This window comes from Alligator sinensis, unplaced genomic scaffold (genome assembly GCF_000455745.1).
Source record: "Alligator sinensis unplaced genomic scaffold, ASM45574v1 scaffold383_1, whole genome shotgun sequence".
NCBI classification, from domain to species: domain Eukaryota; kingdom Metazoa; phylum Chordata; order Crocodylia; family Alligatoridae; genus Alligator; species Alligator sinensis.
The window spans coordinates 270,574-285,573 of record NW_005842733.1 but is presented as its reverse complement, the minus strand read 5'-3'; the positions used below and the strand labels follow the sequence as shown (position 1 = coordinate 285,573).

The following is a 15,000-nucleotide window of genomic DNA, read 5'->3' as shown; positions in this document are numbered from 1 at the left end:
ATAAGAGGAAATAATAATACCCTCCCCCAGAAAAATATTGCAGGCAAGGGACAAGGTTTTCTTCACAGCATTTCCTCATGTGTTGCCCTCACAGGAAAGAGGAATAAGATGCTTCAGAGAATACAAAGCTCCAAAACTGGAGACCATAACTCTGCAAGGTATTCTCTTCCCATCCTTGTGTCTCCACAGCCTCCACATTACTCCTGCTCACTCCCTTGCTGGCTTTCACAGCCACGTAAAGCAGTCTAATTGCCGTTGGCTGCCTTTCCTCCTCCTCTTCCCCACTGTGCAGTAGGTATCATGAAGGACTCTCTAGAAGTTAGTGATACTTAAAGGAAGGGTATTATACTATTGGAAATCTGCAGGGGAACATGCTGGGGATTGCAGCTGGTACGCAGTACCAAATCACTCCTAGCCTAAATCATCATGCAGGTTTCACCCTACAGGGCAGCAGGAGGGACGTCCCTCAGGAGAGAACAAAGTCTGTCACAGGCACTAGTGAAAGGAGAAAGGGAAAAATAAGGCCCAGTGGTATTTACCTGACTGCCATGAAAAGGGATTTTAAGGATGTAGGGGTGTATATATATTTACGGCACAGTGTGTTTAGTCCTATATAAAGCTATGTCTGCAGTCTTTGCCCTGTTTTGTCTCTAAAGAAGTTAGAGGGAGTTGTGTAGCCCTGGGTTATGGTAGCCCAGCCCAGCTTTTATGTGCACTGAGATTGATTCAGTAAAAACAGGTCAGACCACTTTGAACTGCCCCAAACCAAGTCCATACAACTCTTACGAGCTCTAGAACTTTACCTGAGCTTCAACTGCATTAGTTGGAAAATGTCTCCACTGTAGACGTACAAAAAACTAGATCTTCACTGTAGACACAAAGCTGGACAAAAGTGATGTTAAAAAAGGAAGCTAAATGCAGAAAAACAATCATTTGGAGGCTCTATATAGCCTCAACAAAAACCAAGAAATTCCCAATGAAGACTGAATTCTACCAAAGTGTAGCCAAAAAGATTGCAACCCAGAGGATGGTGCTTAAAAAATCCCTCTGTCTAATAGGAAACGAACTGCGGGTCACTCTAAATGTGAGCATTTTTGTGCATCTCACCTGGATCTGTCAGGATACGGAGGTGCTCTATACCTTTGTTTATAGAGTAGTGACCTCCTTGATAGCTCTAGCCAAGTATTTTCAGAAATTATTTTTTTCCTAGCCCACAATAACATGCAGAAAAGTGGGTCATGTGGGGCTAAAATCTGTTCTAGCCAAAGATTTGGAAAAAAAATGAAAAAAATATGCTGCAATAGTACTAAATTGTCCTCTCTATGGCTACAGTTGTCCTAACCCTTTTGAAAAGTTTAAACACTTTCAAAGAGCAAACATCCAAAAAAACCTAGGGCCCAGTTTTGTTGTCTTTACCCTCCTTGATTCCCTGAGGACATGCATTAGGAAATCAATAGCACTACTCATAGAGTAAAGCACTACTTAAAATGTGTAACAGTGGCAGACTCAGTCCATTTGTGAGTACAATACTATTACATACAGGCAGCACTTTATCAGTAGTTAAAGAGGGTTGATGAATATTTAGACTCTCATTATGGAAAGAATGTCCAGAAAAGGATACATTTCCCAGCTAAAGAGCTGTCAGGACACAGTGAAATCACCAGCTTTTAAGTTTAGGCTGAAATTTCCCAGCTTGTGTCCACTTTACATATAAAGAGCAGACCTCACTCCTGCTTTCAACATAGTCATGTCAATGCAGATAGGAGGATAGAAGGAATTAATTTTATTATAACGATTTTAGTGTTCCCAACTCAATTATGAAAGTCTTCAGTATTATTTCTTGGCCAAACAACAAACCACTGATTAAACAAGCTCTTATTCTACTGTTGAGCAATCTTAGCACAACAGTTTGAATAACCATGGGTTCTCATGGAGTCCTGTTGTACTCTTTAGTGACTGTACTGTGCAGTAATTAAAAAGTAATGAATCCTATTTAAATATTAGGGCATGCTGCCTTATACCTCTGAATGCCTGTGGGTGTGGGTAAACTACCTGTCTGAGGATGTTCCTTGCTCTGTATACAAGCACCATATTCATCAAAAAGACACAGGAACTGCCAACCCCAAATGCATTATTTCCAGTTCTTTTTTTCAGCTTTCAATATGTCACTGATCTGTTCAGAGATGGCAAAAATTAACAGGAATGAGTTAATTACCATGGCAACTGTCTGCAAAAAAGGGGTCCCATAGGCTGTTCAGCCCGTGTGTGTGCTAGTAAAATCATCACTCTAGAAAACATAAAATAAAACTTGTTGAACATATACCTATCTACACGGCTCACTGCAGTGGCTCTACCTAGCTCTTAAGTTACCAAAATCCTGGCAGATTTTTTTTCTTCTCTCTCTCTCTCATTCTCTCACCATATTATAATACTTTTTACTAGTTCTAGCAGGATGAAACGCAATCATCTACTGAAATAGATGGCTGCTGAATTACAGCAACATCTTTATGAAGAAAAAGCACCATCTATAAGTTCCAGAATGTCCCAAACCCATTTGGAATTCCCAGCCCTTCGGAAATCATGCCTATTTCTTTGCCTAATTGATTCACTTCTTAATGAATTGGGAAAGCCTGTAAACTTAAACCTGACACCTTTACCTCCCTTCATTCCTCCCCATCTCTGCAGCAATGCCCTGATTATATTTCAAGTTATTATGGGATTAATACATCTAGCCCAATGCATCTCTCCCCGGAACGTCATCTATAAAAGTTGTGTACCGCTTTTACTCCTGCTATTTCAATTTCACACTGGATCTCCCCACATTACCTGTGAAGTGTCGCCAAGGCTGCATCACATCAGTGCCTCAGAACTGCCAACACAGCTAATGTCTAAAACCTACTCATGTCATGGCCTTGCATAAGCTTTGAGTATTTAAGGGCCCATCTTGAGCTTTACTATGCACCATATCAGCACTCTGAATGGGTAGCACAGAATTAACCCTATTGAAAGTTATAAAATAAAATAATCCATAAAAACCATTAAGTGGGTTGAGCCTGTTTCATTTTCTTCTCAATCTATGGCATGGCTATAAAAACCACTATGTGGACAATTTCAGGAAAAAAAAAACACCAACATGTAACACACACCATTTTTCCTCTTTGGCATTTCTTCATACAGTGCAGGCCTTGGATTTTTTTTAAAGAAGCCTTTTGAAAAACATCATTAAAAATGTAATTAACTGGCTTATTCTTGTGAAAGTCTGCAGTTGTTTACAAAAGCATTGCCATACAAGCTGCCACCTTCTCTGTGCTGAATAGGGAAGTTATGCTCTTGTTTACAACTGCACATCAATTGTACAATAGATGTAGTTTTGGTACAAGTTACATATAAAATTCTTACTGAGCTTAATGTTGCAGCAAATAACACATGTATAGTAAGTGTGCAGGATTTATCGCTGGATGTAATGTCATATTGCATATTCTAAATATATACAGTGAGTGATGTATATGAATGCACAAGCAAACAAAATTGAAATATATTTAGTTTAAGAAATGATGGAATTGTGTTCTCTTTCATTATTCTCATTCTCTACGTAAAGACTTGTTGGGGTATGATAGTACAACGTACACATTGATAATCAGTGTTTTGGAACTAACCCCTCTTTGCCTCCCATATGGTAGATCATAGAAGCCACAATCAGGATCGGGACCTAACAGGCTGGGAGATGCATAATCATATAATAATGTAATACGATAGTTGCTAAGGGTCCACAGAGGCTCTTATAAAAAAGACTTAACCTTTGCACAAAGGCTGTGATTGAAAAAGATGGGATTTTTCAGACGCTTTCTGAAAAGGGAGTGGAAATTTTCCCTTAAAAATTCATTTTGAGATTTGTTTGTTTGCTGGTATCTTTAGTAAACACAGCAGCCATAAGGTTATGCTTAGATTATTCATCTACAAATTTTCAATATATTTTTGAACTATAGCAATTAAATAGAAAATAGAAAAATCAGCTCAGCATCCTGTTTGGATGTAATTAAAGGTATAATCTGTTCCATTTGAATACTTCAGTGCTTACCCTTCTTAAAACAACAAATAAGAATAGTAGCTCATTTGCAATATGGTTTTTTTTTCCAAGCTATCTAAAAAGACTAACTGATGAAGCAAGAATAATAATTTTAAAATATGGCATAAGCACAAATATACCAGCTACAACTTCAGAATGATTGCTGTAGGGTCACAATCCAATGGGATATATTAACTTCGGTAACTCGAGGATATTCTTTATTGTAAGAACTTGAAGACTTCTAGTATTTCGTATGAAAAGTACTAATATTGCCTATATAATTACCTAACTGGGCAGTTTGTTATACAAGTATGATAGACATTAGATTATGTTGGGGTACTTCGGGGTATATCAGTCCTTTTGGGGTATTTGGATTAGGTTATTTAAACATATTTTTTGAAGAAATATTTCTAAAAATTCCTTAACTTGTCCTTTGTTTTCAATTAACATCTGAGGATTTTACAGTACATTAAGACATTGTAAGTAACACTCCATTTACTATTAGTTGCTAGCTGGTAGGCTTGGGGTTTTTTTTCTTAGTGGACAAAACCAGTGTTTCTCAAAGAAATTGAAGTCAGGTGTAAAGTTAGTATTTGCCCCATTCATTTATTTTTCCTTAAGTAATCAAAGTTTCCCACAAACCTAGGGCAATCTCTTGCCTTTCAAGAATGAGTATAAACTCTGCTGTCTCAACGTAATTCCACAAAATATCCGGTGTAAATTCAATTAAACTGATGGTTATTCTGAGAGGTTAAGGTGAACTACAGTTGTTAGTAAGAAGTTCGCTTGTAAGATCCCCTAAGAGGAAAAACTATATGGATATTTCAAAATGTAATTAACTATTTATTTTAACAACCTTAGAAACAATCATTAGTACCTCTGGTGCTGAGAAATTTGATCTGTGTGCTTACAACCAAATCCTACACACAGCCTGCTTTGGGCTGCAGAGCATACTTATGTCTCATTGGAGCAGAGAGCCTGCACAGCACCAAATAGGATTGAGCTTTCACTATTTACCCTGCTGCAGTATGGCATTACAACCTTTGTACATGTATGGTGTAATCCTACCTTGCTATACACAAGTAACTTTTATTAGGATGAGTAGCCTCCCCTGAGTTCAATGAAACTATTCACTTACTCATGGGCATGATAAAGGCCTACTCCTGAAAGAGTCTCTCTTTTCCAAAGCTCTGTTCTCCCTCCATTGAAACCTTCTCCAAAATATTACTTTGGGGATGAAATTTCTCACATAATCAAGCCTAACGTTCTATTTTGAAGCAAAGCTTCAACAAAATTGCTAGTGGTATTTTTGAGTTAAGTGTACAGCAGAAAAAAAGAGTGCCTTAGAATAATTAAGATACTTTTTGACTTTCTGATCATTGACAAAACGGTGATTTTTAAGCTCACCAAGGATATGTGTCTCAGTAAAGCCAAGCATTTGTCATGTGTGAAACAACTTGATTTTGAGAGAAGGTAGTAAATATTTGAAAATAAGTGTGGCCAGAATGGTGGGTTGCAGAAGAGCTAAGAGTCACATTTTCAAAAGCACTTAGATTGCAGCTGTTGCCATCAGCGCACAGAGCAGAGCACCTTTGAAAACCTATCCCTCACAATTGTGGGTGCTAAGCTATTTTGAACTGTCTGGCACTTAGGACCAATTCTAACAGAGACTTAAGCACCTGAGCAATTTTATTCATGAGTCAGCTCAGTAAAGTTAACAAGACAACTTGCGCTGAAATTACCGGAAGTTTGGGCCCCTAGTGTGGTCTCAGTAATAGGTAAAGTGCAATGGGGCATATTATATGCAACTCTTCGTTCACTAAATACCTTCAAATTATTATTTTGTACTTCCATAGCATCTGTAGGCCCCAAGAGAGATCAGGGCTCTGCTGAGCTAGGCACAGTATAAACACTTAAAAGCCAAGTAAATGATTAGAAGGAGACACAGAGAGGAGAGAGAATTTGGCCAACATCACACAGTAGAGCAATAGTAAAACTAAGAATAGAGCCACTGTTTCTTGATTTCCAGGCCATTGCCCCATTCACTGCACTGCATCACTGTACATAGCTCAGAGACTTTTCTGAGGACTCAAAACTGATGCTTAAAAAACTCCTCTACTAAAATATTTACAGGTAAAATACTAAACATGAGGTTGTTTTGTCCCCATAGGATGCGCTTCTCATGCTTAGACTCACAACCTACAAGTACAACAACCTACTCACGTGGATCGCAGTACAGGATCAGAGCTTAAAACAGTTCAACCTCCAAGGAACATTTTTGAGGCAGCCAAAAATACAGCTCAGAATAAGATGGCTCTCATCTTACAGGCACAGGGGTTGCAACATCATTCCTACTGGCAACAGAACCATACCGTATGGAGCCCCAACCTGTAAAAGCTCAGAGCCCAAAACCAGCGTTCCAAATTTAACTAAAAAGTAGCAACAATTAAGTGATGGCAATACTATTAACTCAGTTGGGGGCTTAAAAACAGCATTTAAATTTATACCATAACTTCACATTTTTCTTTTAAAGTCAAGACATCAATCCAAGACAGGTCATGGAACTCGCTACATTTGCCAACAGGTTCTTGGGAAGGGATGGATTTGTGCAGTTTTCTGGAAACAATGGACAGTGATGCCAAATAAACTAACTTGGAGAAGCATACACTTTCATAAGCAGTAGCTTACTTCATCAGATATAAGCTTATTAAGCCATTGCATACAAAAGCACATTTCTCTTTAAATTGGCATATAAGGTGTTATTCTGTCCTGCCTTCTGTTGAACTTCAGATTAACATGGCTAGCTACATTTCTCTGGAAATGTAACAGTTTAATAGGAACACACAGAGTGTGTGCACAGGCAGGATGATTTTTTGGGAGCTTTGGGTAGTATTACCTGTCACAAAAGTGTGTCAGTAATGGCCACAATGGATAAACTTCTGGTTTTATTAAAAACAACTTAAAACACAATTGCTTGTGTTTTGTTCTAGCCTTTTATTAGTTGCGATTAAGGAGATACAGTAGCCCTGTTTACACAGCTCTAACAAGTCAGGACCTGCAGTACATTATTGGCTTGAGGCCCCCCAACTTGCACTCCATTCTCAACAAAAGCAATCTGAAGTTGAAAACATCCCCTGTAGGAAATGCACACATCCCTGCTTACACAAGAACAGAAAGCAGTAATAACTTTAGGTACTCTTAGTTGCAAGTTCAACTTACAAAGGTCAGCCCTGACTTGTCATTGCTCTCAGCATGTTCACGATGAGTTAAGAGTGCTTCATTGAGGACTCATACTTTTAACTTGACAAGGGACATAGGTGAGCATGTTACACTTCACTGTTATTCATAGCTCAGACTCTACAGGGATAAAATGAGAGCTGCTCGCTGTTTAACATGCATTCAAAGCATTGCCAATCTAAAATGGCTGATTGGTAATACTTTAATTGCAGTTTCATGGAAACAAATTGCTATTTAATTGCAGAAAGCTTTTCTGTGGCTTAGCTGGACTGACAATAGATACGCACCTGGAACTACAATAACTATCAGTAGTAACAGTGGCTATCTGGTACTTCATGTCCTGTAGTCTCAGGTAGGGAAACCTGCCCAAGAGCACAACCACTTACAGATAATTTCACAGTTAAGTACATAAAAGGTGGAAGAGGGGGAGGGGAGGCAGAAGAAGAGATAGTGAGAGAGCACACACCAATGGATGCCCCAATCTCAAATCTTATATTTTATTTGAATAGAGCTCTTTCTAATACAGAAATACATCCCTTTGCCAGGCTCTGATATACAACTCTTGGACAGTGGAGAGTATGATCTAATCTGAAACTAAAATCATCCTTTTTTAAAAACCATAAATGTAATGGATATACACTCATATTATATTGTAATCTGAAACAATTTATTTTTTTTGTATTTAGCCTAAAAACAGTTGATGCAAATTTTATCAACGTTAACTAATAGGTCAAATGGGAGACATCTCACTGCATTTAATATTCTAAAGATGTTACTTAATTTCGTAGGCTTCATTTGCAACTTTTCATTTTATATTTCATAAGATACTGCATAACCTGTTAAAATATAACCTGTTAAAATATTTAAAGATAAATCATGAAGGACTGGAAAGACAGTATCTTGTGGCAAACAGAATTTGGTTTGGAAAGGCTTAATGTCCCAGTGCCTGCCGGGATGAGTAAATCTTATAACTAGACAGCTGGATAGGTAAAAACATTAAACCCACTTACAGGGCAATCTTTTTACAAAATTGTTTCATTAATAAGAGTGACAATTTATATGATTGAGACATTTATATGCAAGATAAACAGAACATATTATCTGAGTTCTCTAGGATGATTTCAGATTAGTAGCATTTCCCTTTTTTTTTTTTTTTTTGTAACTGCTTTCATTTCTGAAAGTGCAGCAGCTCTTACTGGATGACATATTTGTATGACTTTTCAAAAATGCTAAACATGGAACATGCATTTCACAGTATCAGTGTAGCATATCCATGTGATAGAAGATGAACATGTGCATGTTTTTCCTTATCCTGAAAGAATAACTAAAGAAGAAAGAAACCCACACAACACACAAGTCATTTCTCATATAAGGACAAATCTAAATGCTTCCAGGAGCCTACTATCCACACCTAACATTCCTGTTTTGTTGTCTGAAATGCCTCTGGTTTCAAGAAAGTGTTTTACCTAAAGCAAGAATACGACTTAAATATGTTCTATTGTATATTCATAGCTCCATTAGTCTTCCTCCAATTTAGCACATCAAAGCAAAGGCTTCATCACTTGCATGTGGATTATGCTAACATGAGTGACATTTGTAATCTTATAGGTCTGCAACTTAAGAAATGCTTTTAAAGCTTGCTATTAAATAGGTAGCTGTGCTTTACGAACCAGTCATATAATAGTTTATTTAAAGCTTTTAATGAACTTCAACCTCTACATCACTAAATGCCATACTATATTACTTACTAAAAGTTATTAACCATCTTCTTAGCACTTCTAGGTTATATTGGACCACTGAAAAGCTGTACATGTTAGATTTAAACGCTGTACCATGACTGCTTATATCAAAAGAATTAAAAAAAAAATTCTACCATCTCACTAATACTTGAATTCTTGCAGTACTTTTTCAAAGAAATTCAAGCAGCACAATTTGCAGTACTACCTAAAGACTTAAGCTATTTAATCCAGCATTAAGAGCATTTTCTAAAACCATAATTGTTTTTAAAAAATGGTAGTATCTAAGTCATCTTTAAGAAAGATTTTTATTACCAAGCACTTTAGACAGTCATTCCTTTGCCTTTTGAGTCTAATAGTATATGGTAAACCAGCTTCTCTTTTCCCAAAGAAATATCTTATTTTTCCAAGCACTGAAGTGCTAAAAGCAGAAAAAAAAAAAAAAACCAACAGACCTCAGACATAACAGAGGTCAAGAAGTAAAGATATGAAGAGAATTTGGCTGCTGGTTGTTTAGATACGCAAAAAGCTGACTTCAGTTGATATCACCTGGCATCGCTAAAAACAATGCATCAGGGCTTGCTTTGTAACCAGGTAAGGTAAATGACTTCCTTAAAACAGACATAATAAAATAAACATTGCAAATATAAATAATATACATCATATTTATTAGCCTATGATAAAAACTATGGTGTTTGGAAATGTTTAATTTGTTCTTCAAAGCCACTGTCTAAACCTGTGTGTTGTAGTGCTCTGGTTTAGGGCATGATAGGTTCATTTTAATGGTCTTTTCACAACCAATCTAACAGAAGTTGTTTTCTGATGCTCTGTTCCAATTACCAATCAACATTGGGAGGAAGGAGGGACAAACATACCCTAGATGAAATCTCTAATTTTGAAAAGAGGATAAAAAAAAAAAAAAAAAAAAAAAAAAAGAGAGAGAGAAAGAAAAAAAAAAGTCACACTTAAGATGGCATTGATGCCTACAAAATAGCCAGGAAAAGGTGTTTTCTTCTACTCTTATGATCACCAGTGGTAAAGAGACCCTTAGTTTCTTATTATAGCTAACCTGATTTGTTACAAGCACTTAAGATGCAGAATGAACTACTGCATCTCCTTATAGAATACCCACTTCAGAAGTGTTTAACAGAGCACATATCCCTTTGCTGCAAGTGTTCCCCTTGATTTTACTTAAGTATCTAGTCTTTCCTCGTGAAGAGACTGCATGAAGGGAGTCCATGGTTACTTTTGAACAAAGGTTCATTACAACATGGCTGAACTATAGTAGTATACTTGCTGTTTTCAGAATTAATATTTTGAACCTAAAAGAAATAGCCGTTTTGAAGAATTACTCTGTACTTCTGCCAAAAGTGACATGGTTAAGTAGTTTGACAGATTCCTTATTGGTATAAAGCTAAAAAGAAAGCTAGTTTTATAGTTTATTTACAATTAAAACAACAGTTACATTAGGTGGAGTTTCAGAGTAAGATTTAGAACGTTATGTAAAAAAAGCAAAAGCTTTTAAAACCCAAACTCAATTCAATGTTTTCGTTTTAAGTTTTTATTATTTAAATACACCATACTAGAGCAAATGTCTCTGAAAATATCACAAATAAAAGATTTTTCTTCATTCAGCAAATTAGAAGTAGGTGAAAGTTTCTACACAGTAGCTGCTATGAGCCTGACTTTTTTTCCTCCTTTTTTGCCTTTTTTTTTTTTTTGCCGTGGGAAGTAGCAACATTAGGACAAAAACACTTACATGCATACATACATTGTATTTTACAGAGATACAATAAAAGTGTTTGTGATAGAATATCACAAAAGCCACATCTTTCCTTTATCTCATGTTCAGTTTGATTGAAACACATTTCCTTACAACACTTAAATATACAAAGAGCAAATAGAATGTTGTTAAGGTAAAACACAGGGTACAAACTCCGGCCAGTGCCCTGCTAATTGTTAATGAGGGTAGAAAGCAGTTTTCAATGCTTCTTTTAATTAGCTTCATTAGTCATTTTCCCCACCCACCCTCCCCCCAAAAGATGTCCTCTGGTGGATCTTTTTTTTCATTTTCTCTACGGTCTCCTATTAGCCCAGGTTCATGGAGTCCTTAATGTTCATATTCAGTCATTTTAATACACCAATAAATGTGGAAAGGGCAATCAAGAATAAAGAAGGTGCAATGGCATGGAGCTGGCATTGATGCTAGCTACAAAAGGTGACTTGTCTACTGGAGACATGGGATCCATCTGTGATGAACAAAATTTGAGATGAAGGCACACATTCTGCATTACTCTGACCTTTTAGCAGACCTGTAAGAAATAAAAATGGGCATCTTAGCTAAAAACACTAAATTTGAGATATGAAACACCAACATGACTACTTTTGCCACTGTCTTATTCACTAATCTCTTTTTTATTAGATTACTTGCCAATTGTGACTTGATTAAGGCTTCCTATGCTATTCAACATAGTGCTTATGTTCAAATTCTGAAGAGCCAATAACAAATATTTTCTGCAATTTTTTTTAACTAGAAGACAACAATGACTATAAGCACACTTTTAGACAGTTTCTAGAAGTCCTGCTGTGAATAAGGTGGTTTTCTGGGCCCCTTTTGAAAGGGATGAAATGTTATGCCATGCCTTTGAAGCAGCTAGTAATATGATCTTATAATTGGAAGAAATAGTGTGTAAAGCAAATAAGAAGTACAGCCAATATCCTCCCAAGGCAGCTTTGGTTAATATACTGCATAGCACAAGGACTAAATATAGATATTTTTAGGATTTTTCTCTCCATTTAAAATTCCTCATCTGCTATGTTAGCTAATGTTACATAAACATTTTAATATATGAAGTCAAACATGTGCTTTCACACTGGTGTTAATGAATTGTGATAATTAAAAGCGCCTAACTCGAAAAAAATCTAACTTTCATGGATAAGGTAGAAATGATCATCCACTGTCTTCAAATACAATCTGTTTGCAATTACCAAAATGAAATAATATATATTAGATTTTTATGGGTTTTAAATGACATTTTGAGCTTCCCGGGAAGTTCTCTCTTCACCCTTTTGCTAAGTTACTAAAAGCCTGAGGTCTATTAGTAACTGCAACCCCCCACTTCCAAGCTAATTAAAGTGGTGGAGGCTTGGAGGTTTAATTCCCCAGAGCTGAAGCTCAGTGTGAGAAAGGTAATTTGTCTGTCCAGAACAAAGATTAGGGAGCAGCCAGCAAGCATATTTAATAAATGAGCATCAAATATCCTCTGGTATGGACGCAGACAACACCAATTATGTAACTACAAGGGAATTGGTGAGTGATATGTAAACTAGAAGTTGAGGGGGGGCTAAATCTTGTCTAAAAGATAGAATAGCAGGGCATAATCTAACTCATTCTTTATTTAAAAGTGTAGGATCTGAAGATAAGCAAGTGCTCTGAACACTCCCCACGAGTGGAAAATGTGCACATTTTTGGAGATGGAAAACCATAAGCAAGCAAAGACCAGTGAAAACACAGACTGCCAGAAATAGCATGTTAGGTACGGCCTCTAAATGTTCTAGAGATAGGACAACACATCTTATTTTAAACATGGCCCCCAGGACTTTATGACCCAACACTCTAAGGATGTAAACTTAACTTGCAAATAGCAGACCTTAAAGACTTGAAATTGTTTTAACCAACATATGTTGGTTAAGATCAAGTGATGAAGAGTTATAACTAGAAAGCTATGGACACAACTTAAGGTAAAAGGCAGGAAGAGTCAATACCACTATACATGTGCTTTTTTCCATGACAAGCAGCTTTTTGAATATGTTAGCCTGCTCACCTTATTAGGCTCATGCCAAACTAGCATGAACTCTAGCCTTTCATTTGGGAACTATATTGACTAACACAGTAGTTAGGTGACTCCATAGCTGTCAGACATGACTTCGTAAGTACAACAAAGAAAACGATAGAAGATGGAAACTGGCTCTTCAACCTCCTAATAAAAACAAGTTATGAACAACTGATCCATATTCTCCAATGCCTATGATTTCTAGAAAAATGAAAGAGCCAAAGACTGATTGGTCCTTAATGCTTAATAAAGGGCATTGTAATTATTGAATAACACTGTCCAAGTGAAAGCATGTTTTTAATTAGTAACCCTAAACATAGAGCTTTCTGGAAATTATTTCTGATGTGTACATATACAAGGAAAAAAAGAAAGCCACCCACAATCACGGACAGTATCTGATGTTACTTCTTTTTGACATCTGCCTCTTTAGTTTCCAAGCCACCAGCTCACTTCCTGAAATACATTTCAGTTTTCAAAGTTAACACTCCTCCCCAGTTCCCTGTGTGAAACCTGGTATAAAAGACTTGTACTGTTTGCAAGAAAGATACTATAAAAAGGATCATAATTGTAATCTTTTTCTAATTCTCTCTTTGCCTTGGTCATCATAAACTGTAGCAACATGGCTATTGGCCAGTGATAGAGTTAATAAGACCCTCTTATTACATGTTCCTCTCTATTTAACTCCTAGTAGGATAGCTGCAATTTTGACACATAAGCCTATTTCAATTTTACTTCTCTTTTCTGAATGCCTCACCATGTCTACTGTCATTATTGTAACTAAATCATTGTTATGATTTGCTCAGGCGCAGTAAGATACTGATAAACCTAAATGACAATTTAGACACCTATTTGAAGTTACATTAAGCTTTACATTCATGAAAGACAAGTGGATAAACCACTTTTCTCAAAATGGTAAAGTTTTTACTACAACGTATAAAAAATGAATCGTTTTTACCTATATTTTGAAATGGAATATCTGCAAGCATTCATTTAACAGATTCACTGCTAGCTAGTCTGTATTATAGATTTGTTTCATTAAAATTCACAACAGTATAAATCCTTAAATGTATTTGTACTTGCTTGAAAAGACTTTACATTCTTTGTCAATATTAAATAGTTATGCAGAACAAGTGATCAGGACTTTTACACACCGAATTCTTTCCAGCAACCTTGATTGACAAATTAAGTAAATAAAAGTCTTCATATTTTGATGCAATAAATGTCACTGTCTAAGCAACTGAAAGTATATGTGAAAATTATTCGGTAAATCTGTGCAGTGAAAGTGTGGTTATTGTTATATAGTGATGCAACTCAAAATTAGTCAAAATTAAAAACCAGTTCATGCCTTCTGGCACAGATTTGCCTATTAAGAAAGAACATTTAAAATTCTTCTTTATACATGTTAAGATATATTTTGCCTAATATGTTTCTGGACATTATTTTTAAGTTATCCAAATTCTTATTTTCAGATTAATGTTATTTTTGTGATCCTTACAGACATTAATGAAGTTCCTATTGTAAATCTATAAAGAATTACCAACTGAAGTGTGCACTTTTTGTTTCAATGCAATAACTCAGTGCTGTGTGATTGCCTGGGTTAATGATGAAAAAGTCAAATATACTATCAGAGCTGATGGAAAAATCTATCACCAATCTGAAATTAAAATTCATCTGTGGTCAATAAGATTTAATATCCATGCAAGTGGCGCTGTAAAGAGTAAATGAATCAATGTCATCAATACATAATCAGTATGAAATATGATGTGAATAAAATTATGTGCAAGAGTCATACATTCACTCTCTTCTGGACCAGTGTGGAATGAACAGTCTCTTAACTGAAGGTTGACAGTAATTGTTACAAATTAGGCACAGCCGTTATCAAAATGCACTCACTTGCATAGCTATAGGACTTATTAAGGAGATTAAAATAGATCTAAAACTATCCAGTTCTAGAGTACAGGACAACTGTTGATCAGAATTTTCCCCATTGCTACTATGATTTGTAGACTCTATTTATTTATTTGGCTATGGTCTAAGAGCTACCATGCTATGGATAGAGCACAGAGATACACAACCTCTAGCGGAGCTACAAGCATTATGAAGTGGTAAGAGAATAGAACCCTGGTTT

At 36.2% G+C, this 15,000-nt stretch overlaps 1 protein-coding gene across 1 annotated transcript in view; it reads right to left on the bottom strand.

Moving 5' to 3' along the window:
* Positions 1-10,577: 10,577 nt before the first annotated feature.
* The window catches only part of LMO4 (LIM domain only 4), a 13,246-nt gene continuing 8,823 nt past the window's right edge, over positions 10,578-15,000 (bottom strand). The window contains 1 exon segment of the mRNA XM_006034386.3: positions 10,578-11,351. Within this exon segment, the coding sequence (XP_006034448.3) occupies positions 11,343-11,351 (9 nt within the window). The 3' untranslated portion in view covers positions 10,578-11,342.